The sequence below is a fragment of the Echiichthys vipera genome (genome assembly GCF_963691815.1).
Source record: "Echiichthys vipera genome assembly, chromosome: 3".
NCBI classification, from domain to species: domain Eukaryota; kingdom Metazoa; phylum Chordata; class Actinopteri; order Perciformes; family Trachinidae; genus Echiichthys; species Echiichthys vipera.
The window spans coordinates 3,586,522-3,614,222 of record NC_139828.1 but is presented as its reverse complement, the minus strand read 5'-3'; the positions used below and the strand labels follow the sequence as shown (position 1 = coordinate 3,614,222).

General features: G+C 48.6%; 1 protein-coding gene across 1 annotated transcript; it reads left to right on the top strand.

The window, feature by feature from the left end:
- Positions 1–738: 738 nt before the first annotated feature.
- LOC310966853 (PH domain leucine-rich repeat-containing protein phosphatase 1-like) lies at positions 739–27,701 on the top strand (the record flags this gene model as incomplete). Its single annotated transcript, XM_083940782.1, has 17 exons — positions 739–2,338; positions 7,968–8,164; positions 9,061–9,186; positions 9,815–9,963; positions 12,889–13,035; positions 13,496–13,723; positions 16,000–16,205; positions 16,314–16,374; positions 16,478–16,573; positions 17,646–17,801; positions 17,930–18,130; positions 20,144–20,306; positions 23,030–23,160; positions 23,263–23,379; positions 25,194–25,388; positions 25,505–25,742; positions 25,877–27,701. 17 exons carry the CDS (start codon positions 739–741, stop codon positions 27,050–27,052), a joined length of 5,187 nt encoding a protein of 1,728 aa, XP_083796908.1. The 3' UTR covers positions 27,053–27,701.

The window sequence follows — 27,701 nt, the reverse complement described above, 5'->3', positions numbered from 1 at the left end:
AATTGTGTATATGTTTTGTATTAATAGCATGAAAATACAAAGTAACCAACAACTGGAGTAAAGAACTACAACAGTGGCCTTCAAGTACATCAAACTTACATACTTGACTAAATGTTACATTCAGGGGTGTGTCCAGACTGTGGGAACTGTCTAATACATCTAGAGTTAAATGTTTTATTTAATGCCCTATGTCTCTAGTTTAGTACATTTCTTATTATTAATAATTTATATAGACTCAAAGTGATTTCTAAATTCAATTGTGAAGGGATTAAAATTTTGCCGAGATTTGAATAATTTAGATTTATGAATATTAACTTTTCCTTGTAGATTTATACCTGAAGTTTGCTCATTAACACACTTTATCGCCGGGTTTCTTGCTCTACGTGTGTACAGCACTGTAAATTCCGAGCCTCCGGGAGCACCTGAAGGCGCCATAATTCATATCCAATGAGCCCCGCCCTTGTCCACCGTGTAACTAACTGCTGACCGTCACTCTCCTCTGTTACAGTTGACGTCGCGCCTTCTCGCGCTTAGTTAGCTTCCATGGCGACCGACTGAGAAACCGTCTTTTCTCCTCATCTCAACCGCCACCGGCAGCCGGTTGGTTAGCTCCCGGTAATAAGCGAGCTAACGGGGCGTGTTAGTTACCAAATGGGATGATGTAGCGGGACGGAACGGCGCAACAGTACTTTAGCATGCTAAGCTAGCGCAGGCTAACCATTCACCTGCAGCACAGTGATGGAAAGTGTGAAGCAAAACGAGCTTTCAACTCCGCCAACACCGCCACAACAGGGGGTGCTTGAGTCCAGTAGCGGTGACGGTAACCCCGTGAAGCCAAGTGGATCAAAGAGACCCTCTATTATCGGTGAGGATGACTGTGGTGGTGGTGGTGGTGGTGTTGGAGGAGGAGGCGGAGGCGCAGAGGCGAAACTCTTTGGGAAGGGACTCGCAGCCACCTCCCTGCTCCAGATCGCGATAAGGAACGGGATCTATCAGAGCCAAGTGGCCCACGCTGTCGGGGTTAAACCAGCCAACATGTACAGCCTGACATCGGCCAACAACAGCAGTACCACCTCCGTCAACTCCTTGCTGAGCAGGAGACGGCAGAGACACAGGAGGAACCTGTCTCTGGGGGCTCCGCCGACCTGCAGCGTGTCCTCCTCGGCTGGAGAGGCGGCCAGCCCCGCTCCCGCTCCCTCAGCCTCCCCTCTGAGCACCCTCAGCCTGGATAGGAAGACTTTTCTGCGGCAGAAGCAGTCCAAGCAGCTCCAGGCCTCGGATAAGACATGGGTGAGATCGGACCTCCGGCGAGGGTGCATTCACGTCCACGACTGGCTCACGCCCTCCTACCCGCGGCCGGTGCTCTGCACACTGGACACCACTGCTGCAGAGGTGGCCTGTAAGCTGGATGGGAGCAAAATCGGGGCCGTGTTGCGAATTAACTACAAAACCACAGTTGACTTAAATGATAATTGCAAAGATAGTAACGGACATACTGATGAAATCAAAAGTCCTGGTGACAGCGTGGATGTCAGACCCCCCAAAGCAGAGGAGAGCGAGCACATGAAACAGTATTACCCTGAAACCAAACTCTCCTCCAACTTGCTGGATGATAAAAACGCCAGTAACTCATCATCTGAGGTCTATCTGAATGACATTGGGGTGGATTTGAGCCTGGGTGTGGCGGACTGTTACGGGGTCTACTCTGGTTCAGATATGGAAAGCAGCACCTGTGAGGACTTCAGCTCAGGTGGGCCCAGGAGCACAGAGCTCCGGGACTCGCTCAGTGAGGGTCTGGGTTTGGGTACGGACTCCTCGGTGTTGAGCCCCAACTGTGACAGTGCCACGGAGGGACCTGACCCGTTTGAGAGCTCCTCAGATGAGGTGGACCTCACCTCTTCTCCGACACATTCGACCGACAACTCGGCTGCGGACCTGCCCCCCACCGACCCCTGCGGCGCTTCCACCCAAGTGACCCCTGCACTAGACGACACCGAAGTTGGAGCCGGTGATAATGCAGATACCCCCCAATTAATCAAACCCCCATCGAAATGCCCCAGCAGCTCTCAGACGCGACCCCTGTCCAGCCAAGCATCTGTCCAGCCTGACCAGGAGATCCCAGGGGGGAGCCGAGTGTGGCCGGAGCCCATCAATACCAGTCCGACCCCGGCCCTCTTCCTCCAGCTGCACGGTGGAGCCGTGCGGCGGCTGGGAGACGACGAGAGGCCTCTCCAGATATTGAACGAGTACCTCACTAACCTGGGGTTTGATGACCCGTGGAGGGTGCAAGGGGAGGGGATGAATCCAGAAATCGGCTGCCTGATACGCTTCTACTTTGGTGAGTACTTTGTTTAAGTGGTGTAAAAATCAAAATTCAAAACAGGTTGGTGACAATTGACTCCCAAAGACAGATCTGCAAAGCATTTACTTTGTTTTTAAAGGACCATACAGGCATTTTTAAATGATTTCCTCCCCCCAAATACACTGTTCCACGGAGCCACTGGTTGCTTGTTACACCACTCCACTTCAGTTTGCTCGCCTTGTCTCTGCCCATTCACGGCTCATCCATTCTCAGCGTACCGTGAGTGCCGTCATTGTGTTTGGTCACTCGGACTGTTAAACAAGTGTATTCAATTGTCCGAGCGGGACAATACCCAATGTTTTGCCTGTAAACCCACCCAACCTCTCTGTGGGGAGACACATCTGGAGGTAACCGGCGTGCTCTCTGGACACGCCGATCATGAGGCATTATGGATCCTGTTTCTCTTCTTCTCTTGTTGTTGTTGTTGTTATTGATAAAGATCCTGTTTTGCTGACAGGCAGGGTAAGAGGATGGAAAACCCGCCATGATCTCCTCTGGGATTAGCACAACTGCATATTGTTTTTGACCTTGTTTTTTTCACACCAGCAGAAAAGACGGTGGGGGTAAAGAGTCGTGAGGTGTTTGAGGAAGAAATAGTCGCTTATTTCTGCTAAAATTGACAAATTCTAAGTTAATTTAACATCAATTTAAGGTTTTAAGTGTTCCTCTAAGGTCAAGAGCATTCAATAACACTTTTTTATTTACTTTTTCCTTTGTTATTTCTGTTTTTCACAACAAGACGCACACCGTCAGACACTGTTAGCATACACTTTTAGACACTTTCAGTATAACAGGCTTTCCTCTATCCTGAAAACCTTACATGTTGCGCTGGGCAAATCCCCCTGCCTTCCTCTACACCCCCCTCCCTCCCTCCCTCCCTCCCTCCCTCGGCTCCCACAGTAACATGACAGGGGAACAAAAGCATGACGTAGGGTCCGGCCGCTGAGAGCAGGGGCCCTTCCAGCGACCGCAGACAAACATGCAGCCCTGAAACCAACAGTGAGAGGCTGGTACGACGGGAAAGTGGAAGTGCTGCTGGCATGGCGGGGACAGTTACAGAGGAGAAGTGCTACAAAACTCACAATATTGCCAAAATGAGAAATTGCATATGAACTGGAATAATTTACCCTACTTAATTTTTTCATCTTCAACCGCTTATCCCGGGGTCAGGGTCTCGGGGGGGCTGGACCCAATCCCAGCTGACATCGGGCGTGAGGCGGGGTCCACCCTGGACAGGACGCCAGTCTATCACAGGACACATAGAGACGAACAGAGACAGACCTTAATTTGCCCTACTTTTTTGGTTTGTGAGTCTTTTAAAAATGAAACTTACAACCCCTTGTTGAGTGATCTCTGTCTTTCCAGGTGGTTATTTTGGAAAAGGTTTTCTATGTGTGAAGAGTTAAAACTCTTCTTGTAGGATAACAGTAGATATCAGAGTAGGTTTTCAACTAGTTGCGCTCCGTTTACATCTTCAGTCTGACATTTTCTGCGGGGGAGGGGGGGTTCGGTTTGACGCACATCTCCGGTACACTCCGAGGGGGCACCGTTGCAAAGCCCGTACATGAAAACATATTTCAAGGGATCAACGTCCAGCTGGGAGGAGGCCTCGGGGAAGACCCAGGACCAGGTGGAGAGATTAGATCTCCACACTGGCCTGGGAACGCCTCAGGATCCCCCAGTTAGAGCTGGTTAATGTGGCCCGGGAAAGGGAAGTTTGGGGTCCCCTGCTAAAGCTGCTGCCCCCGAGACCCGACCCCGGATAAGAGGCTGAAGATGAGATGAACTTCCATCTCTCTACGACCTTCTGTCACCGAGATATGGCAAAAAAAGCCGAACCTGAAACTCCCATGATGCATTGCGGCAGGGCTGCAGCTATCAAATCTTCTTGTAATCGAGTATTCTACCAATTATTCCGTTGATTGATCGAGTTATGGTATAGAAAAAAATATAATTTTGCGTAAAAAGTTATTATAATTTTGTGTTATTTTGCAAACGTGTACGAGCACGAGGCCTACGGCAGTTCTGAGGTCATTTCCTGTGCGCCTGTTGGGACGTAGAAAAAAGAAGGAGGGACCATGCACGGACATTTCAAACAATGGCGGTGAAAGGTTCACGTTGGTGTGATGCGGAGGTGGAGTGTTTACTGCAGATTTGGTCGATGAAAAGATTCAAAAACAGTCGACAAGACGCACAAAAACTCCGAGGTCTACGGAAAGATCTGGAAACAAAGCCACGCATCGCCATGACGTCATCAATGCGTGTGACGTGTTACGGCGTGATGACGTATAGGCAGCAAGAAGCATTCTCCGAGGCCCAGGTAGTGTGAATACAAACAGGCCTGGAGGGGGGGACAAGTACCCTAAAGCACGGGGCACGGGACGGAGGAACAGTGGGAGGGCGCCCTAACTTGGATGTGATTGGCCAGTGACTTCTGTCTATGTAACATACAGGCGCTCATTGGCTCGTCTGTTTTTTTTAACCGAGAAAGCGCCGTTTTACGCGTCACAATGCCAGATGGTTTAAAAGTCTGGACCAAGTCAAAACCCGTCCATTAATTCATAAGAAACTATTTTTGTTGCATGCTGCTCCGTCCTTTTCGCTGTGCACAGTGTGCATTGTTTAGAGTAGGAGGAATTTGACTCAGCATAATCCCCCCGGCAAAATGCATGCTACCAAGTATTCACTTTCTCTGTCTGTCTCTCGCTCACACACACACGCACACACACACACACACACACACACACACACACACACACACATGTGCACACACTGTGCTGACAGTAAGAGAAAAGTGGAACTCAGATTTCACCTCCTCAGTGTTTCGGGTCTCTCTGAGACCGTCGCAGCAGCAGACTCCTCTCCAGCTCTGAAACTCAGGACCCAGAGGTCACTGCTTTTCCTCCAGGAGGTTAAATACTCAACAAACGTGTCTGATACTTGTGCCCAAAACTCACCAAACACCCTCAAGCGTCTATGTTTTTCCCCTTATGGTGTGGATGTCACTGCACCACAGCAGCTGTTTAAGTACTGAGATGCTGAAATCCAAAATGCACTCTTGTATCTGGACGTATTATAAGGAACGTGGATGGAAATGGAAATGTTAGACACTTGGTGCACTGAGGAACACCAGTCCTGTCAAAGTTATCGCATGAACAGGAAATGGCTATTGGCTGCTTGATGAGAGACAGGATGTTCTCCAGTCAGAGAAGTAGACGGAAGGAAAGGGCATGTATGAGTGTGTATATTAACACACTACATCTCGCCTGCGCCGCCCAGGGAAGGGCGGACCCACACAATACACATTCCACATTATTGTTTAGTTTAAAATGGGGTGGTGTTTGAAAGACTCACGTTGATCCGCTCCATCTTTATCAAGCTTTATGTATTTGTGTATGATGTCACCGGTGGGGATGTGACTGTGTTTGTAACCACCAGATCTAAGCGCATCATGAATTAAACAGTTATATATTTATTTATATTTACTGACATCAGCAGTGTCGGTACTGTCAGGACTCCCTGTTCCTGTTAGAACTGAGGGTACGTACAAAAACGGTTTCACGTGGGCAGATCATTCATTTTGACATTAAATACAAAAAGCTCTGAAATTATAGACAGCACTAACTCAAAAATGACTAATTACTAATTGATTCAGTCAAATGCAAAATGTGAGTTTTTTCTGCTCTTCTTTGTCTATGAATCTAACCTTGCGGTCTAATCTACTACTGTAACGCGGTTCGCTCACTAATCTTTCAACATCATGACAGAAGCTATATAGAAAATGTTTATGATAGACATTTATACCATTTCATGACCAAAAGAACGAGGTCGCGGGTACAAACGGCTGAAATGTGTTTCCTCAGGAGGGGGGCTGGGGTCTCCCTTAGAGAGAGGGGGAGAAGTTCAGCATCCGTGAGGAACTCGGAGTAGAGCCGCTGCTCCTTTGTGTTGAAAGGAGCCAGTTGAGGTGGTTCAGGATCATCTGGTAAGGATGAACCCTGGGCGCCTCCCTAGGGAGGTGTTCCAGGCACGTCCAGCTGGGAGGAGGCCTCGGGGAAGACCCAGGACCAGGTGGAGAGATTAGATCTCCACACTGGCCTGGGAACGCCTCAGGATCCCCCAGTTAGAGCTGGTTAATGTGGCCCGGGAAAGGGAAGTTTGGGGTCCCCTGCTTAAGCTGCTGCCCCTGAGACCCGACCCCGGATAAGAGACTGAAGATGAGATGAGATTTATACCATTTTGAGAAAATATATCTTGTTGCCCTGATGGGTGATGTGACAGCAGCGATTTTCAAATTATATCAGGGCGTCATGATGTCACTAACAGTTGCCAGGTTTTCATTGCCAAAACACCAAAATAGAAAATATAAAGGACCGAGAATGGAACCCTGAGGAACCCCACAAGTAATGTCAACGCAACAACGATGCCGCTCTGAGTCAGTTTGCTAACATGTTAGCCAAAGAACCAGATGAACCCGAACTTAAAACAGGAATATTTGTAAATCACTGTGTCTTTTATGTCTCATTTTCATTATTGGGCTGTCGTATCACTGCACAGTATCTAAATAAATCAAAATATAAAGGGGCAAAGTGGAAACCATGTTTTCAGTTGCAACCAAAAGTTTTAAAAGTTAGTGTTGAGCCCTGGATGTTCCCTCAGGTATTTCAGTTAACATTTACTGAGACGTTTGAGTTACTGTGCTTGTTATTGTCAATTTCAACAACATAAATGTGTAACAATAACTCCATACATGATATAATCACGATACAATTCCATTGACAGACGATAAATCAACTTATCGCCCAGCCCTAGAATCATTTTACATTTTTTTTTTATGCCAATGCTAAAACACGACCTGGTTACTTTTTCTAAATACGCCTGTTTTTCTACAAATCCAGAGCATAACGAGACAAAACTGAACCTGAACCAAAGAACTATGAGGTGGGATAAGAAGCCCTCCTCAGGAGTTGGTTAGCCGCCGTGAAACCGTAGTGAGGTTTTCGTTTAGGTCACTGGAGGAGGCCGCTGTGAGGATCAAGGTGCTGGAGTTAAAAGACGTTACGTCAGCTAATCTGATTTGAGGCCTCTCTTCTCCGGTGTGTGTGATCACCAGAGCAGACAATGGGAAGCACAGAGCGGAAAACGCCGTTTATCTGAGCGTGTACATTATCAATCGGTTTGTAGTTGGTTTCACTGCCTTTGAACACTTAATGGAGGGGAACACCACACCTGTTTCGGGCCAACCTCCTGCTTTCCCCCCGTGACTGCAACTGAACTGTGGCTGCTTTTATTGTGTCAGCAAGGGGTTAACGTAGGAAATCATGCCTGAGTGAGCGCTCTCTCTCTCAGCCTCCAGGCTATTAGCTACAATTCAATTGCATAACCACATAGCTCTTTGTCTCTCTCGTTTTCTGAAAGAGGGACCCAGTGAGAGAGTTGATTCACAAAATCCCAGGCAGCTAAAAATAACATGTGGCATTGTGGTGAAAAAGGCCATTATGAAAAATGAAATCAGTGTCTATAACGATCATCAGCAATCTCATTTAGTCTCATTTAATAAAGTCTCTCTCTCTCTCTGTCTCTCTCTCTCTCTCTCTCTCCCCAGGCAAACCTCGAAGTGTGGGCGGTTCTGAGCGTGTGCAGCTTTCTGGGGTGTTCAACGTGCGGAAAGGGAAACTGGCTCTGCCGGTGAACCGCTGGTCCAAGCGTCAGGTCACCCTGAGTGGAACCTGCCTCATTGTGTCATCTGTGAAACACGCCCACACCGGCAAGATGCACATCCTCCCGCTCATCGGAGGAAAGGTACTTTCTCAAAGTGTCTTCATGTCTCGTTTGATCGAGTCGGCTTGGTACACGTTTATACACATGGTACACATAATTCCTCTCTGTGTACTCGTCCTCAATGAGAGATGTGTCTGTTACACAGCATATATTGTGTAAAGCTTTGCTTGTGTAGGAAGTTAAAAAGATAGTTTGGGTGCAACCTTTTCCCCCTACTGTCAATAATAACCGGGGCATTTGCAGAATTTTGGGGGCACTTAGTAAAAAAATAGTAATAAGTTGCTGTTTTTATGTGAAGTGAGCCCAGATTAAAATGCGTAAAGTCATCACGTGAGTAAGTTGTTTGACTGATGAACCGCTCAACATCTCAAACAAATGTGCAAATTCAACTTAGACAGAACCAGATGAACCCGAACGAACAACATTTTTATAATTTGGCTGTGACTGAGATGTCTTCCATTCGAGAGGTCGGCAGTTTGATCCCTGGCTCTCCTCCGGTCCGCATGTCAGAGTGTCCTTGGGCAAGACACTGAGCCCTGCAGCGCTCCCCGTGCTGCGCATGGGTGTGTGTATGTGGTGTGAATGGGTAGATTAGATAAGATGATTTGTAGATGTCAACTGCCATCAGTGAGAATGTCTGTGTGAATGAAGTAGTGTGAAAGCACCTTCAGTAGTCAGAAGACTAGAAAGGTGCTTTATAAGCACAAGTCCGTTTACCATTAACAGGTCCATTTACATTTTATGTCACATTCATTATTAGGCTAACGTCTACCTGCCTAGTAGCAGAGTGCATAGAGTATTTATTACCCAAATTACAAGGTGACTAAAAACAACCGTGTTTTCAGTTTCACCCTGGCAACTACTTTAAACAGTTAGTGTTGAGATGCAAGGACACAGCAATATGTTCTACGCTGCAGGTGGAGGAGGTGAGGAGACACAGCCACTGTCTGGCGTTCAGCTCAGCCGGTCCCCAGAGTCAGACTTACTACATCAGCTACGACTCGTATACGGAGCACCTCCGCTGGCACAGGACCGCCTCAAAGGTACTCAACCTGCTGTTAAAGTGTAATTCCAGCCAAACATCATCACCCCATGGTCTTTTTCAGCACTTACAGACATCAAATAAGCCACTGAGACAGCTTTTCCGTGTAACAACTATTAACAGAGCAATCCGGGAGAGTCGCTAACAGCCGGATGTGGCTAACAGTGATTAGCTCGGGGCAGTACAGTGAAGGCATTCGAAGGTCTTTTTTAACCACTAATGCTGCTGAAAATAACAGCAAACCTCTGCAGCAGCATGAGAAGAGTCCCTACACACAAAACAAAGCACCAATGGGCTCCTTCCTTTGGGATTGACTTTGGTAATCCACTGTAATGGACTTTACTATGAGAGGAGCTGGTACAGGGGCCAGCGACTCTCCAAGCTTTCTCCCTTAATAGTTGTTACATGAAAAAAACTGTCTCGGTGGCTTATTTAATGTACGTAAGTTACGGGAATCACACTTTAATGAATGTGTTTGTGTCTATAGTTTCACTCTTTGCTTCCATGATATTCTTTTATTGAATAGTCGATTCATCCTGATGACGATGGTGGGATTTTACACGTTTGTTGTCTCTTGTGCTCTCGAGTTGCTCACCGTCCTGTCCCCTCCTGTCCCCGTCCTTTGTCAGATCGCGTCCCAGAGGGTGAACTCGGTCGACCTGTCGTGCTGCAGCCTGGAGGAGCTGCCCGCTCAGCTCTTTTACAGCCAGGACCTCACACACCTCAATCTCAAAAACAACTTCATGTCACTGCACAAAGGTGTTCCAGCGCTGACCAGGTGAGTTTCTGTCCCCAGCACACTACACGCTATCACCCTTTGTGTGCAGGAGCGAGGCCACGGTCTTGGGAGGCGACCATATGGTCTAAAGAGGAAGCAGCTTAGATCAAATTACAGATGACGTGTGTGTGTGGGCAGCTGTGTGGTGCGGATAATTAAAAGAGAGCCGCATTTGTGATGAGAGAGTTGAGTCGTCACTGATGTCATAGCCTGGTGGCATATGTCATCTTTCAGTGTAAGAGAATGTGGCTCTGCACGCTTTTAGTTGCTGTGAGACGAGTTCCCCTTTAAAACACTGAAGCACAGGAAGCTCCGATCACTATTTAACAACAGCATCTGAACAGAACAACGGTGAAACCAGATTCAGTCGCTTAAAGCCAGATCCACAGATGCAGGAATGATGGATTTCATTCATTCAAATAAATGCATAGATATTAATAAATGGGGATGGGGAGTGAGTAACTGATTCATGGATTATAACTTAGTGTTACCGCTCCGCGCATAACTGCGGTCAGCTGACCGTCCACGGCCCGTCTGAGAGAGGTGGGCTTTTGTAGAGCGCGTTTGCACATGTCCGAGCACGAAGCCTACGGCGGTTCTGAGGTCATTTCCTGTGCACCTGTTGGGACATAGAAAAAAGAAGGAGGGACCATGCGCGGACATTTAAAACAATGGCGGTGAAAGGTTCACGTTGGTGTGATGCGGAGGTGGAGTGTTTACTGCAGATTTGGTCGATGAAAAGATTCAAAAACAGTCGACAAGACGCACAAAAACTCAGAGGTCTACGGAAAGATCTGGAAACAAAGCCACGCATCGCCATGACGTCATCAATGCGTGTGACGTGTTACGGCGTGATGACGTATAGGCAGCAAGAAGCATTCTCCGAGGCCCAGGTAGTGTGAGTACAAACGGGCCTGGAGGGGGGGACAAGGACCCTAAAGCACGGGGCACGGGACGGAGGCACAGTGGGAGTGCGCCCTTACTTTCTTCTCTTTTTTGCTGCGGCCGTTTTGAGCTGAACTTTCGTCAGAGTTTGCCTATTTACACAACACCTCCTCATTTCACTACAAACACCCAAATGAATGATTTTTCTCGTGCGTTCTTGCCGAGCTTCCGTCCCAAACTCTGCCATTTCAACCAGCTGACACTTTGTATCCAAAGACCATAACTCTTTAAATTCAGGCGTCTGATCCAATATTTACCTTTTACAGCGTTTTCTGTCCCTCTTGATTTTGGCTCCTTTGTAGCCTGACTCCTCTGTGACAGTGAACACATACACACACCGACTGTATACACTGTACACCCCCATTGTTCCTCCATAAACACACGCTTCCCAGGCCGTGTTTTGAGGAATGCGTTGTTCCCGTGGCGCGCCCGTGACTCTCCCTCGGAAGGACGTGGGTCCAGCTCGGCCTTTAACCCCGACCCTTCTGTGAACTGGATTAGGTCACACACACACACACACACACACACACACACACACACACACACACACACACACACACACACACACACACACCTGAACCACATGCTGCATTGTTATGGTGAAATCTCTAAGTCGTGTAAACATGTGGCTTTAAATAGTGCATTTGCTCCGAGTGTTATGGCGCTGTGTCCTTGAGAGCTTGTGCAAACTTCCTCTCATAATTTTCCTTGTTTATGACACAGACGTTATATATAACTTTAAAAAAGCTTTTGTTAGAGCTTCAAGTCTGATTGCAGCACTGAGACGTTCTTCTCAGCCGTGCACAATTTAAGTCAATATATCTTATTTTAAAAATGTGTTTAACTTTATCTGAACCTCTCTACCGTTCAGTTGAGCCGCGTTTGAAGAAATCAGCGAGATGTCCCTGTGTCTTTAAACACAACAGTCAAAATAAGGTCGATTCAGACGTAACGAGAGCTCGGACATTTGCAAAGGCTTTTTTTCGATACATTAAAGTTCAAGAGGTCAAACTGAACACATTTATGTAACTTTAAACACAAAGAAACATCCAATAATGGTTGAATATTTTCCAAAAAACATACTCCACCAAATGGTTCGTTGATCTTTTAATGGTAAAGGTGGTGAAGCCAAGCCGGTGCCGATCCCAGCTGACATCGAGCGTGAGGCGGGGTCCACCCTGGACAGGACGCCAGTCTATCACAGGACACATAGAGACGAACAGAGACAGACAACCATTCACACCTACGGGTGATTTAGAGTCATCAATGAACCCAACACCTGCACGTCTTTGGACTGTGGGAGGAAACCGGAGAACCCGGAGAAATCCCACGCAGACACGGGGAGAACATGCAAACTCCACACAGAAGGGACCCAGGCCGGGATGCGTCTTAAGTTTGCTTTTTAGAAATCCCAAAGTTTGCTTAGAGAGTGGCGTGCGCCCTCCTCTACGCCCCCTTTATAAATGAAGCCCCTGGTCACTATGTTCATATAGACGGGAGTCGAACCAGGGACCCTCTCGCTGTGAGGCGACAGTGCCCTCTATATATATATATAATTTAATTAGTATGAATTAATTATGATTACTGTCAAAAACATGTTGAATTGGCATTGAAATAAACTTCCAATTTTTACAATTCACTGTTTTACAAATCTACATGTATCAGTAGGATTTCTCTTCATTTCTGGTGTGTTTTCAAAGGTCTGTAATGTTAAATATCTGGAATAAATATGATGGAATCATACAAGTGCTGGTAATACTAACTTACTACAGCATTATAACAGTACATGGTTGTATATTCTTTTTTTTCAGAGGCCGATTTTTAATGAAATATTACATTGTTTGTTATTATTACCCAAAGAAAGGAAGTAAAGTTGTATTTTGTCACGTTTTTCTTAGTGTGGACGTTAAAATGAAAGGGTTCATACCTTTGTCCCTCTCTAATCACCGTTCCCTCCCCGTTCTCTCTGACTCTCTCCAGGTTCTGTAAACTGAGAAGCCTCACTCTGTCAAATAACGCTCTGTCGGTCTTTCCTCTGGCCTTGTGTGACATCACCTCGCTTACGGAGCTGAACCTGTCTGGGAACCGTCTCTCGTCTCTGCCTGCAGAAGTGGGAACGATGCACAAGTAAGTGAGAGAAAGTCACCTCTACGCTCGCTAGCTATTAACGATGATGATAACGATGATGCTAATTTGCGTGAGGCGTTTGCCCGAGAGCAGCATGTATCCACGGTGACCTCTACTTTGCTGACATCAGACGTTGTTGTTGTCATTGTGCTTCCATCAGCGCAGATTAAGCCCTCTCTGTATTAAGTGGACGACTGGCTGCGCCCCAGACTTTTGTCGTGGCGGTGCGCAGGGTTTGTGCAGGTGATCTGAGTGCAGAGTCACGCTGATGCGGTCCCTGCATCACAGGGGATTTGGGGTCATGCCTCCAGTTATTGTGTGCACCAGCAGATTATATGTGTACTCCTGTTTAAAGCATGTCAATGTAGAGTTTAATGGATGTTTTTAAATCACAGATGCAGATTAATGTCAGGCACTTTTTCAGGTATATCATCCTCTCTGCTCTTGTTGTTGTGTCCAGCCTGCAGACTCTTCTCCTGGATGGAAACTTTCTCAGCTCTCTGCCCGTGGAGCTGGGCTCCCTGGAGGGCCTGACCTACCTGGGCTTGTCCTTCAACTGTTTCAGCTGCGTCCCCCCCGTCCTGGAGAAGCTCAGAGGCTTGGAGAGACTCTGTCTGGCAGGGAACCAGCTCTCTGTCCTGGATATGGCCGGACTGCAGTGGCTGCCTGCTCGCCACATAGATCTCAGGTAAACATATCCACCAGAGAATGTGTACAAGAGATGGACGCAGCCGATGTGATGTCACCCAACTGTAACCTGTCAATCACATGGTAGCCCCGCCATAAAGCCTCCCCTGCTTTATGGTCTATTTGACTCTAAATGGGACCATCATTGACTTAATGAACATCAGGCTGTATAGGGTCTCCTCCTGCTGGACATTAGAGAGAATGCAGCTTTAAGTGGAGTCTCCTCCTGCTGGACATGAGAGAGAATGCAGCTTTAAGTGGAGTCTCCTCCTGCTGGACATTAGAGAGAATGCAGCTTTAAGTGGAGTCTCCCCCTGCTGGACATTAGAGAGCATGCAGCTTTAAGTGGAGTCTCCTCCTGCTGGACATTAGAGAGGATGCAGCTTTAAGTGGAGTCTCCTCCTGCTGGACATTAGAGAGAATGCAGCTTTAAGTGGAGTCTCCTCCTGCTGGACATTAGAGAGAATGCAGCTCTAAGTGGAGTCTCCTCCTGCTGGACATTAGAGAGAATGCAGCTTTAAGTGGAGTCTCCCCCTGCTGGACATTAGAGAGAATGCAGCTTTAAGTGGAGTCTCCTCCTGCTGGACATTAGAGAGAATGCATCTTTAAGTGGAGTCTCCTCCTGCTGGACATTAGAGAGTATGCAGCTTTAAGTGGAGTCTCCTCCTGCTGGACATGAGAGAGAATGCAGCTTTAAGTGGAGTCTCCTCCTGCTGGACATTAGAGAGAATGCAGCTTTAAGTGGAGTCTCCTCCTGCTGGACATTAGAGAGAATGCAGCTTTAAGTGGAGTCTCCCCCTGCTGGACATTAGAGAGAATGCAGCTTTAAGTGGAGTCTCCTCCTGCTGGGCATTAGAGAGGATGCAGCTTTAAGTGGAGTCTCCTCCTGCTGGACATGAGAGAGAATGCAGCTTTAAGTGGAGTCTCCTCCTGCTGGGCATTAGAGAGAATGCAGCTTTAAGTGGAGTCTCCTCCTGCTGGACATTAGAGAGAATGCAGCTTTAAGTGGAGTCTCCTCCTGCTGGACATTAGAGAGAATACAGCTTTAAGTGGAGTCTCCTCCTGCTGGACATTAGAGAGAATGCAGCTTTAAGTGGAGTCTCCTCCTGCTGGACATTAGAGAGAATGCAGCTTTAAGTGGAGTCTCCTCCTGCTGGACATTAGAGAGAATGCAGCTTTAAGTGGAGTCTCCCCCTGCTGGACATTAGAGAGAATGCAGCTTTAAGTGGAGTCTCCTCCTGCTGGACATTAGAGAGAATGCAGCTTTAAGTGGAGTCTCCTCCTGCTGGACATTAGAGAGAATGCAGCTTTAAGTGGAGTCTCCTCCTGCTGGACATTAAAGAGAATGCAGCTTTAAGACACTTTCACAGTGGCTTCACTTTTCAGACTCTAAGGGCCTGTCCACTGTAACCTGTAACTGCACAACTTTAGTATCTTTTGGCCGACCATCCACACGCAGCCGACAGTATCGGATCCTGAAAACGGGATCTTTTTAAACCGGGTTCTAGAGTGGGAAGATTTGAAAACGCCCTCCATGGCGTTGTCGCCTGGACGGTGAAAGCTCATACGATTGTCATCACCCCACCTCCGACCTCTAACCCAGCAGCGTCACATAACAACAACAGTGCTGCTGCGTGAGAGGAGAGAGCCGGACCCAGAGACTGTTCACTGAACTGGACTCTGAGCCACATGCATGGGATTGAATGAGGCCCAGCACAGATTTCTCCCTTTTCCCTGATGCTCTGAATAAGGAGCTAAATTAATCGCTAGTCGCTTTTTATTAATAAACTTGCTAAGTAGGTGTGAAAAGTCGCTAAATCAAGTGAGAAAGTGCCCGTCTGTGAGTGCTTTGGGAGGGGAAAGGGGCTCCCAGCAGCCCCCTCTGCTCAGTGAGGACACTAACTGCAGAGTGAAGGGGCTCCCAGCAGCACCCTCTGCTCAGTGAGGACACTAACTGCAGAGTGAAGGGGCTCCCAGCAGCCCCCTCTGCTCAGTGAGGACACTAACTGCAGAGTGATCGGTGCATCAGAGTCCAGAACAGCACCAAAGTCTCCACTAAGACCAGACACAGGGACACGTTTGTCTCTAGGATGGAGGAGGATTTGGAGAGAAACTCTCCGGTTTTATTATTCTCCACAGCGTCTCCCCGTCTCTTCTTCTCTGTTGTTGGTGTATTTCTGTGGCACTTCCTGTTTTTTTGTCCTGTGGGTTTCGAAATCTTAACACCACATCATTAACGCTGGTTCTACCTGTATGTTCATGCTCTCTCTTGTGCAGGCTGAACCGGCTTCAAAAGGTGACAGTAGTGGGAGACTCTGAGCAGCTGGTGCACATCGCCCAGCTGGACCTGAGGGACACTGGGTTAACGGAGCTGGATGTCAGGCCTCTCCGCAGGCTGGAGCTCCTCCGCTGTGACAGGAACGCTCTCTCCCTCCTCAGAGTCAGCGGCCACGCCCTCAAGAGCCTGCAAGCTGCACACAACGGTACTGTCATTTCTTTTATGTGCCGTGTGGATGTCGAACAGAGGATGTCTGGCGCTGTATATACATTCAGGTACAGATTATAAAGAATGATTCACGTTGTGTTTGTAGAGCTGAAGCTGCTGGAGGTGCAGCCGCTGCCAGAGAACCTGACTGTTCTGGATTTGTCCTGGTACGAAGACTCTCTGAATACCCGACTGTCCTGTTTACCGCGTGGAAAAGAAAGTTATGGGCTCGTTCTAAGCTGGGCGCTGACTGCCTTTGTTTTATTTCAGGAACAAGCTGGGATGTGTCCCCGCCTGGGTGTGTGAGAGCAGCAGACTGGAGGTGTTGGACATCAACCACAATTCTGTCACAGAGCTGCCCATACAGTGAGCAACACACGCACACACACACACACACACACACACACACACACACACACACACGCCACATAGATATGTTTTCCATGTCAGAAAAGGTTTTTAAAGTGCAGGAAAAAGAAAAGGGGGGTAGCTGCTTGGATGTTAAAGTAAGCAGTCTAAAGGATAATTGCACAAAGCTGGTGATTAGACCCATGGAGCTTTGAGAAAGTACGCCTGGTTGAGGCCAAAGTTCTTCCTTAGTCTGCTTTAAGACGGACATTAGCACTGTCTTCCAATACATCCTCTTTCTTGTCAAAGGGATCCCTGTGTCGGTACAGTGTCAGTGCTGTCGCAGAGGGTTTTACAGCAGCAAAGTTCATTTTTACAGCAACTTTACGTGTAAATGTACTGATTAAATTCAGTTAAACCCAATTTTATTCTCCTTACGAATGCCGTGATGTCAAACCAAGACTCCAACTTTTCAAAAAAACGAATAAAACTGAAGAAAAAAATCGAAGACACTTTGAATAAAAGGGAATTAACAGTAACAGTGAGAATTACAGTATGTGCAACATTGTTTAGGAGGCAGGGACTGCTGTTTACAGTATGCTACAAACACTATCCAGAGTAACACAGATACACTGGATAGTAAGAGTGCTAGGAAGTCTTTAAATAGAGTTGTTATTCCAAAAGGTCACATCAGTACCTGTAGCAACACGCCCACACCAGTGCAGTGTTGTTTTCAGTCTGTTTAAAGTCTTTCACAGCAACTTAACACGCGTAACGTTGCCTTCACAGACAGTTGGATCTTTGCTTTTTAGGGCACACGTGCATGATGACAGTGGTCCAACTACAGGATACATGAAGCACAAATGCAATTCTAACTCTAGGTCAAACACTTATCCATGAGTCCTCACACATGCATGAGGAAATAGGGTCCAGGTTGAAAAACACAGACATTCCCCTTCAATTTGTTGTAGCTCAGTGGGAAATTGGGTCACCGTAACATAGGGGCGCATAGGTAACGCAGAGTTCACACTGACAGGTTTACAGTAAACACACACACTGAGCTGCCTGTGTTGTTTCATGTGTTGTGTAGGCTGCTGTCCAGCGGGAGCCTGAGAAAACTGCTGGCAGGCTGGAACCAAGTGTGTCAGCTGGCTGAGAGGCTGGAGAGGTCACAGCTCGAGGTCCTGGACCTCCAACACAACCATCTGACCGAGCTCCCACACAACCTGTTCATCAAAGCACAGAGGTGCACACAATAACCTTTCTGTTTCATTCCCTCTCTTCATCTTCTCCACATTTCTCTATGTTTTCTAAGTAACTCAAGTTTCTGAGCACTAAGTTTGTATTCTCTGTTCTCTGTATGTCTCATCACAGCTTGAGATTCCTAAATGTGTCGGCCAATAAGCTGGAGAACCTCCCTGCAGCCAGCCTATCAGAGGACAGCTCCAGCAGCGTGGAGGAGCTCTATGTGACCAATAACAACTTGACCGACAAGTGTATCCCTCTGCTGACTGGACACGGTCGCCTCAGGGTGCTGCACCTCGCCTACAACCAGCTGCAGACCTTCACTGCCAGGTACAATACAGGACTGCATATATACTGAGCTTACAGACCGATAAAACAATATATTTACGGGACTATAGGTCACTCTGGAGTATCAGTCGCACCAGCTAAAAAACACAAGTGGCACTGGACTATAAGGGCGCACTCACACTGTGCGTCCGTCCCGCGCCCCGTGCTTTAGGGTCCTTGTCCCCCCCTCCAGGCCCGTTTGTACTCACACTACCTGGGCCTCGGAGAATGCTTCTTGCTGCCCATACGTCATCACGCCATAATACGTCACACGCATTGATGACGTCATGGTGATGCGTGGCTTTGTTTCCGGATCTTTCCGTAGACCTCTGAGTTTTTGTGCGTCTTGTCGACTGTTTTTGAATCTTTTCATCGACCAAATCTGCAGTAAACACTCCACCTCCGCATCACACCAACGTGAACCTTTCACCGCCATTGTTTGAAATGTCCGCGCATGGTCCCTCCTTCTTTTCTCTATGTCCCAACAGGCGCACAGGAAATGACCTCAGAACCGCTGTAGGCCTCATGCTCGTACACGTGCGGTCCCCCCGCAAAGTCATTCATATTCATTGCCGTGGCAACTACCTGGGCGCGGAGACGTAACTGCAGCGTCGACAAGCCTCACCCGGTAGCACTTTGTTCGTCCATTTGTGAACCTGTTCCTGTAGCTGTGGTCATCTAGCTTTTAGCCCGTGATTAGCTTTTTTTGTTTTTTTCATTGCAGTGAGAGGATCCTCCGTTTTTCGCCGGTTCCTCACAAGTTTCTCACTCACTCCAAACTTTCTCTCTGCTGCTCCGTTACGGTTTTCAGCCGCATCAGGGCTCCAGACTAACGTTTTTCACTCGGAGCACTGTGACCCCCAAATGCAAACTTTAGGGGTGCAGCTAGAAGTTTTAGGGGCACTCACACGTTACTCAATAATAGATGCGGAAATGACAACGTGCTCCAGAAGAACGAGACGCAACAAGATTTTAACACAGTTTATTTTCTTTACAGAGGGGTTAATTTAAGCAGAGAGCTGTGGTGGTGCTGCACATGCCTTTGCATAGTACTTGTGTTAGCCGCGAGGTGGCCTACGGTACTCATATGTGGACCATATCTACATTGACTGGTCAGATCAGTCTGTGTGTCACCTGCTGCACTGCGCTGGGCGGAGAAGCAAAGTGAATGAATCAGTTAAACACTGTTGATTTCTTCCCATAGAGCCGACACATACAGAGACTTCTGTCCCGTCAGGTCCCGACACTCGGACTAGCTGCGGGGCTCACGTGTTACGTGTTACGTGTTTGTGTTACAGTGCAGACGGCACTATCTTCTTATACTGCTTACATATTGTTACTGTCTCATCTGCCACGAGACATCAAATTCAGTCGCACACCTTCATACTTTGGTCGCAGTCTGGAGCCCTGTGCATATTTCACCACTTGCAGCTTGAAATCTGCCGAATATGATTTTCTTATGGGGGGCATTTGTGTTCAGTCTTTCTAGGTTGATGTTCAATTTTAAATTTTTCATAGGTATAGGAGTAAAAGGAGTAGCAATTACTGGCACAGAAGCCTAGAGCGCCCTCCTGCGGCTGTCAGTGTGAAAATAACGAACGTGTGAAATTATAGATTTTAATATATATATATGTCGCGGGATCAGCCAAACCATGAACCATGAACTGGACCTATAGTGGCTTTCAGTAGTGTTGTTTAAGTGTAGTTCAGGAGATGTAGGTTCCAAAAACACATTAAGATCTAAAGCAGTCTCTGGCTTTGTGAAGTTTCTGAACATCACCTGATTGTAGTGTTTAGGTCCACACAAGCTTACATTAACGCGTGCTCCTTTGCTTTTATGAGCCGTGCCAATCCTAGAAAAATGGCACATGTTCTGTTATCACTCAGTCTAACGTCACAGCTTTAATGCAGAATCTGCTTTAGGTCCAACAAGAGATGAGTCTGATGAATGTGGTCCCCAAAAATACAATCTGCCGTGTCTGCGCTCTCATATATCCGTACCTCCACCTCCTGCAGTAAACTGGCACGACTGGAGCAGCTGGAGGAGCTGGACCTGAGCGGCAACAGACTGAGGGCCGTGCCCACCACCATCCTGAGCTGTCAGCGTCTGCACACACTCTCCGCCCACTCCAACTGCATCAACGCGTTCCCCGAGGTGCTCCAGCTGCCTGAGATCAAGGTCAGTCTTACGTACGCAGGTATTTCAGGGAGCACACGTCAACATGTGCACTTCACTACCTGCTGTTGTTCCTGTTTGGGACGATACGATGTTTTTAGATCAGGATTGTTGTCTTTGGAAATATCACAGTTTCACGGTTTTCACGATTATTAATCAGGGAATTTATTAGAAGAAGAAGAAGAATTCCTTTATTTGTCCCGCAATGGGGAAATTCAATTTTCACTCTATTATTAATTTTCATTTTACACACACACACACACACACACACACACACACACACACACACACACACACACACACACACACACACACACACACACACACACACACACACAGGAACTATATACATCCAATTAAAGGAGAGTTAGAGCGAGGGGGCTGCCAATGGCTCAGCGCCCTGAGAAGTTGGGGGTTCGGTGCCTTGCTCAACAACTCAGCACCTCAGCAGTGCTCAGTAGAACTGGCACCTCTCTAGCCACCAGTCCACGCTCCATTCATGGTCCACACAGGGACTCGAGCCGGCGACCCTCCGGTTCCCAGCCAAGTCACCTATGGACTGAGCTCCTGCCGCCCCATTATTGGACACTATGGGGGGAAAAAGATGTCCTGCACATCAAACTACTCTCTATGTAAAATATTCAGGTTCAGAACGTCCTCATAGAACTGAAGTTACATCCAGGTGACTACGACACATCCCCACAAGATTCAGGAAGTCAACAGTAGGACGTTGTGAACTAAAGGGCCGGATGATTCCCTCCAACATGTTGGAACCAAACATATTCAGCATGTTTTGTTCCCTTTGTTCTCACTTTTAGACGCCATGCTTTGCAAACTGGACTGGTCTGTCTTTTACAACAACTTCCTGCTCCCGTGCTGCAGATGTGTGTGTGACACAAGACATGTGTGTAACACGTTAAAGTCAAGTCAAACTTTGTAAAACACATTTAAAATAACTGCAGTCGACCAAAGTGTTTAACAGACACAAAATAGCAACGCAAATGGATACGAAAGCAACTGTAAGAGGAAGCCAATGAATATGTATTGAGTAAAATAACTGCAGTAAAAGAGAAGTTAAAAGAAGGTGTTAAGTTCACCTCAGTCTAACACCGAGTGGAGGTGGGTCTTCAGCAGTGACTGAGCATCTGATTGGTCGACCTCCGTGCTCTAACTGCAGTATGAAGATGCACGAGCCAATTAAACACTTTAAAAAACTTACAGTCAATCCTGAAAGAGACAGGAAGTCAGTGGAGGGAGGCCGCTGCCGCTGTTATGTGATCACGCTTTCTTTTTCCAGTCAGAAGACGAGACACACGTTACGTAACACGCAGGAGATTTCACTGCGCGCACAAACAACGCGACTCGTGAGATTTGTTTTCAAAGGGCAACAACGCAGAAATCAGGACACGGTGGATATCAGAGCTTCTACACTTCTACACGCACAGTTATGAAACCTGCAGTTACGGTGAAATGGGCTAATCCCCACGTCCCCTGTCCCACTTAGGTGTCTTGTGGAATTAGTTTGGGAAGTTGGAAGGATGGAAATCGTCGTCATTGTACTCTGACGACAGGAGCTGGGCTCCTTCTGTCCTTTTGTGTCTGGCTGTGTATCCGTCTCCCTCTGAGTTCATCTTGTTGCCGTTGGGCCAGATCAGGAAATCCTTTGTAATCTCCGAGTAACTCTCTAATCTCTTCCTTTGTCTGAACCCAGATGACGGTTCCACTCTCCTGTTTGTGCACGACGGTCTGTGTTTATAATGTAAGGGTGGGAAAATATTACACCCTCCCTTGAATGATTCTATATGAACCAGAATTTTGAAAAGCTTCTGTATGAACCACAGACTGTAAAAATGGACGTAGCGTCTCTGTCGAGGTCCGTTCTCTCAACTTGATCCAATCGTCCTCTCCTACGGGAGTCGCCATCTTGTCAGACTTGACTCCGCCTCATTTCCTCTGACCAAAAGAGGGCACTGATGTGGCGGGGGGGAGGGAGATACGTCCACCTAGCTGACGTTTACCTCAGAGGAGAAGTGAGGGCGAGCGTGTAACTGTCACTCAAGAGCCCGCGCCCCTAATTATTCATAAACTTTGACTGTGTCTCGAATCGCGCACTTGCACCCTCGAACTGTGTTCACGCCACAAGTCGGTAAAATGCAGTATAATGCATTTATCCAGTCACGCACTGAAGAACGGCCAAACCGCTGAGTGTGGATCGATGGACAGTCAGAGCCCTCAATCGCTGCCAAAATGGCGGAACAACTGCGCTTACAACACTTACTGGGGAAATTGCGTGAACTGATCGAGCCAGCACAGACGGCACACAGTGCATGATTTGAGACACAGCATATAACGTCCAATAAAATGGAGATATGACCTAAACATACAGAGCAGAATGTTTTTTGTACCAGGCCTTAAACAGGTTTAAAGGGGGTCATTGCTCTATGATGAACCCTGCCCCTCGTGGACACTCTGAGAACTGCTGTTTTTGGCACCTCCTTCCTGATTGGATCAACCAGGAAGTCGCTGTGTGTGTGTGTGTGTGTGTATGGGGGGGGGGCTTGGTATAAACTAGTGTTGGAGGAATTCAATGTTATAAAGTAAGAAAAAGAATCCAAATCATTCAGCTGAGATAAATCAAGATCCTTCATGAGTGGTCTAATCGAACCACAGTTCTGTGGCCTGACGCTGAACTGAACCGACCCTTTCTGTCTCTGCGTTTCCCTCAGTGCGTCGACTTGAGCTGCAACGAGCTGACCGAGGTCACGCTGCCCGAGACGCTTCCTCCGAAGCTCCAGGAGCTGGACTTTACGGGGAACCCTCGCCTCAACCTGGACCACAAGAGCCTGGAGCTTCTCAAGTATGACCCTGAAAGATCCCGCAGCACTCATGATAAATAATCTATCATGACACCAACTGTCTGACCCTTCTCCTCCTTTGCTTTTCCCGCTCCTGTCTGCAGCAACATCAAGTGTTTCAGGGTGGATCCGTCACCCTCGGCTCCCTGCGTGAGTGAGAGCCACGGGGCCCCTGCAGTCTGGAGCCACGGCTACACCGAGGCCTCTGGAGTCAAAAACAAGTCAGTCCTCCCTCCTCTCTCTCTCTCTTCCTCTCTTTTCCTTTGGGTTAAATGTCCTTTATTGATCTCTTTAAGGGCGCACTTACACTGTCCTTCCGCACCGTGCCAAAACCGTTTTTTCAGCTAAAGCCTAGTGCGTTTGACCAGTGTGAGTGCAACCGCTCCGCGCATAACTGCGGACAGCGTACATGGCCCGTCTGAGAGAGGTGGGCTTTTGTAGAGCGCGTTTGCACGTGTACGAGCACGAGGCCTACGGCGGTTCTGACGTAATTTATGTGCGCCTGTTGGGACATAGAAAAAAGAAGGAGGGACCATGCGCGGACATTTAAAACAATGGCGGTGAAAGATTCGCGGAGGTGGAGTGTTTACTGCAGATTTGGTCGATGAAAAGATTCAAAAACTCCGAGGTCTACGGAAAGATCTGGAAACAAAGCCACGCATCGCCATGACGTCATCAATGCGTGTGACGTGTTACGGCGTGATGACGTATAGGCAGCAAGAAGCATTCTCCGAGGCCCAGGTAGTGTGAGTACAAACGGGCCTGGAGGGGGGGACAAGGACCCTAAAGCCCGGGGCGCGGTGCGGAAGGACAGTGGGAGTGCGCCCTAAGAAAGCGAGGGAACTTTTGCGATTACCACATGTACAAAAGTACAAAACTGAGAGTAATCTAATAAAAAAATGTTCAATAAAAGCATTAAAAAATGCAAAATGCCAATGTCTATAAAGGATTCAAAGGCGCTGACTCAGCTGACATGTAAACGCACCATAGTTTTAGGAGTTTACAGCAAAGCTCTGAACGCCTGAGTCAGCAGATCTGAGTTGGAAAAGTCTTTAACCTTGGGCGCTATGCAGGATCTTTACCAAATGTCCCTGAAGGTCAGATTACACTGTTAACTCTTGTGTTTCCAAGGTGAGGGATGTTCAGTGTTACCCGGTCGTTCATCTCCACACAGGCACTCGTGTAAAAGCAAACATCTGTAGAGATTTGAAATGAAATGATCTTGTCGTCAAATGTGCCGGTCGTGTCCTGGTGTCTCTCACCAGAAGGGTTTCCATTTCAGCCCGGTGTCAGAGTCTGCACTGTCTTTTCTCTCCTCTTTTCTCCTCTCCTTCTCTCTTCTCTCGTATTTTCTCTCCTCTCCTTCTCTCTTCTCTCCTCTTTTCTCTCCTCTCCTCCTCTTTTCTCTCGTCTTTTCTCTCCTCTCCTCCTCTTTTCTCTCCTCATCTTTTCCCTCCTCTCTTCATGCTGGGGCCGGCTGTGCAGCAGGGAGCTGCAGAAGCGGCTCAGCAGTCATAACTTGTAGCTCTCATCACCAACATCAGCTGCTCTTTTTCAGAACGTGCGCGCAGACTGAGCAGAGGGAGTACGTTCCCTGAATGTATTGATTCCACTGAAACACCACAGAGCTGTGTCGTCCGTCTCAGCCAGGGACGGAGAAACGTTAGAACTGAGCAGCCTGAGTGTGTAGAGGTCTGCGGGGTTAAACTGGAGCAGAGTGGGTTTGAATTCAGGTGATTTAATGAAGATGAGAGTGTATGACCGGTTGTCTGGCTCCTCCCAGATACGAACGCAGCAGATATCTGAATATTCGCTCTTGATTAACTCTGATGATCCCAAAACCTAAGGTTTAATAGGAATTTAGATGTGATAAAGTCAGTGCAGCCAGGACTACGTTCATGTTTTGGTGCTGGTCAGAAGACTTGCTGCAGTTGGTGAAACCGTAAATGAAGACTTAAGTCAAGAGGACGAGATGAGGTGCAGAGGGGGATGTTTTGTTCAGCTCCACAGATAACGCTCGTGTTGTCGTCCTCAGGCTGTGTGTGGCTGCTCTGGCTCTGGACAGCTTCTGTGGGATCCGTGAGGCTCTGTACGGAGTGTTTGACGGAGACAGGAACGTGGAGGTGCCTTACCTGCTGCAGTGCACCATGGGGGACGTGCTAGCGGAAGAGCTCCACAGGGGCCAGAGGCAGGAAGACTACATGACCAACACTTTCCTCACCATGCAACGGTAAACGCACAGCCGATCAGATTCACAGCAGGGAAATCAAAACAATCCTCGCACGATGCTACGACGGTGCGACGCAGCAATGCCGATCACACTCTCTCTGTGGTTCTCCCCCGCAGGAAACTGGGCACAGCGGGCCAGCGGATGGGCGGCTCAGCGGCTCTGTGTCACATCAGACACGACCCGGTGGCTCCCAGCGAGCACGGCGGCTGCTTCACCCTGAAGGCGGCCAACGTGGGCAGGTGCCAGGCCGTTTTGTGCCGCGACGGTAAAGCTATGCAACTCTCCACCACACACACCGTCAAAGAGGAGCCGGAGTACCAGAGGGTCCGGCAGCACAACGCCATCATCACAGAGGTAGAGACGCACTTTAGGGGTCAACGCGGCACAATACATGCAACACTTTACCACGTGGTCGTTTCATATAAAGCAAATTTTGGCCATTTTCTTCCAGCCTGTCTGAAAAACACTAACTTGATTGTCTTGTGCAGGATAACAAAGTCAGCGGCGTGACCGACTCCACCAGAATCATGGGTTACTCCTTCCTGTGCCCGTCTGTGACCCCCAGACCGCACGTCTCCACGGTGACCCTCACCCCGCAGGACGAGTTCTTTGTCCTGGGCAGCCGGGGCTTGTGGGACATGTTGTCTCCCGGCGAGGCGGTGGAGGCGGTCAGGAACGTACCGGACGCTCTGGCCGCTGCCAAGAAGCTGGTAACTCTGGCTCAGAGCTACGGCTGCTCCGACAGCCTCAGCGCCGTGGTCGTCCAGCTCAGTATCACCGAAGACTGCTGCTGTTTCTGCGAGCCGCCGCCCCCCCCTCCTAGCCCAGGCCTGGGCGCACACACCAGCACACACCCTTACTCGGCGAGCGGGGACGGCGGCATGCCGCTGCCGCCGGCCTCCTCGGGAACAGTGAGCGAGCTGAGCAGCGAGTTCAGCACGTCTGAGATGAGCAGCGAGGTGGGGTCCACGGCGTCGTCAGAGGAGCCGCCGCTTCAGACCGAGCCCCTCGCGTCCCACCTGAACCTTCCCGGGCGGGCTGGCGTACGCAGACCGGCCTGTGGAGGAGGGAGCTTCCATAGACAGTTCTCCGGAGCTCTGTCTGACAACGGGGTGGACAGCGAGGACGAGGAGCCCATCGCCGGCGTCTTCTCTAACGGCAGCCGCGTAGAAGTGGAGGCCGACGTCCACTGCCTGCACCGCCACGACTGCCCAGGACCCCAAACGCACGCTCACTCTCAACCAAGCACAAACATCCCTCCCACGGTCGCCACGCATCACGAGCCTTCCCCTCTCCCCTTCTCCTCCCCGTCGCCTTCCCCCGTCCCCCCCTCCTCCCCGTGCCACGGCGGGGAGGCTCAGTCGTGGACTCTGGGCCGCAGGGCTCGAGCCAACGGCTCCGTGGCCTGCCAAGGAAGGAACCAGGACCTCATAGAGGAGGCGGGGGACGCCCCTGTCAGGAAGCAGGGGGGCTACTTCAACGCTCCCGCCCAGCCGGACCCCGACGACCAGCTCATCATCCCGCCAGAGCTGGAGGAGGAAGTCCGGCAGATCATCCAGCAGCAGCAGCAGCAGCAGCAGCAGCAGCAAGAACAGATGCAAACACACAACCAGCAAGCACACAGCTACCAGAAGCCTGCGGACTATTTCGTCACACCTCTCTAACTTCTGTCCCCCCCCCTTTCCTCCGCCACAACTGCTGGCGTCCGACTCATCCCGGGGTCCAGATGCAGACCCAGGACCGTCGCTCCTGATGCACTGAGTTGCACCGCTCCCTCCAAAGCCCTTCTCCTGGACCAGACACACTGTGTTTTGTTATTGACTTTATTTTCTACTGTTCCCTCTATGCCCCGCGAAACGCAATGCAATTTTTTATATAACCCTTTACGTTGATCAAATCTTCACATGTAATTGATTTTTTCTTTTTTTTTTACCATACCTTTAATTTGAAGACGCGCTCTGAAAGCTTTTATCCAACCTCTGAGATTGGCTCTGTTCCACGGTACCGTTCTGTGTGTGTGTGTGTGTGTGTGTGTGTGTGTGTGTGTGTGTGTGTGTGTGTGTGTGTGTGTGTGTGTGTCGTAGCGTCTCCCGTCGGCCGCGCCTGACGGCCTTCACAGATGTCGGAGTTAGTAAAACTGTTAAAACTAACTCCCAGGAGTTTAACACTTTAAAGTGACCTAGTCACTGAAGCGTACTAATATATTCTCTGAGAGAAAAGACGATTGTTCCCAAAAGGCTGAGTTTCCAGGTGTGTGTGTTGTCGGGGGCGTGCGGAGTTCAGAGTGGTGCTGCAGTGCTGAATGAATCCTAC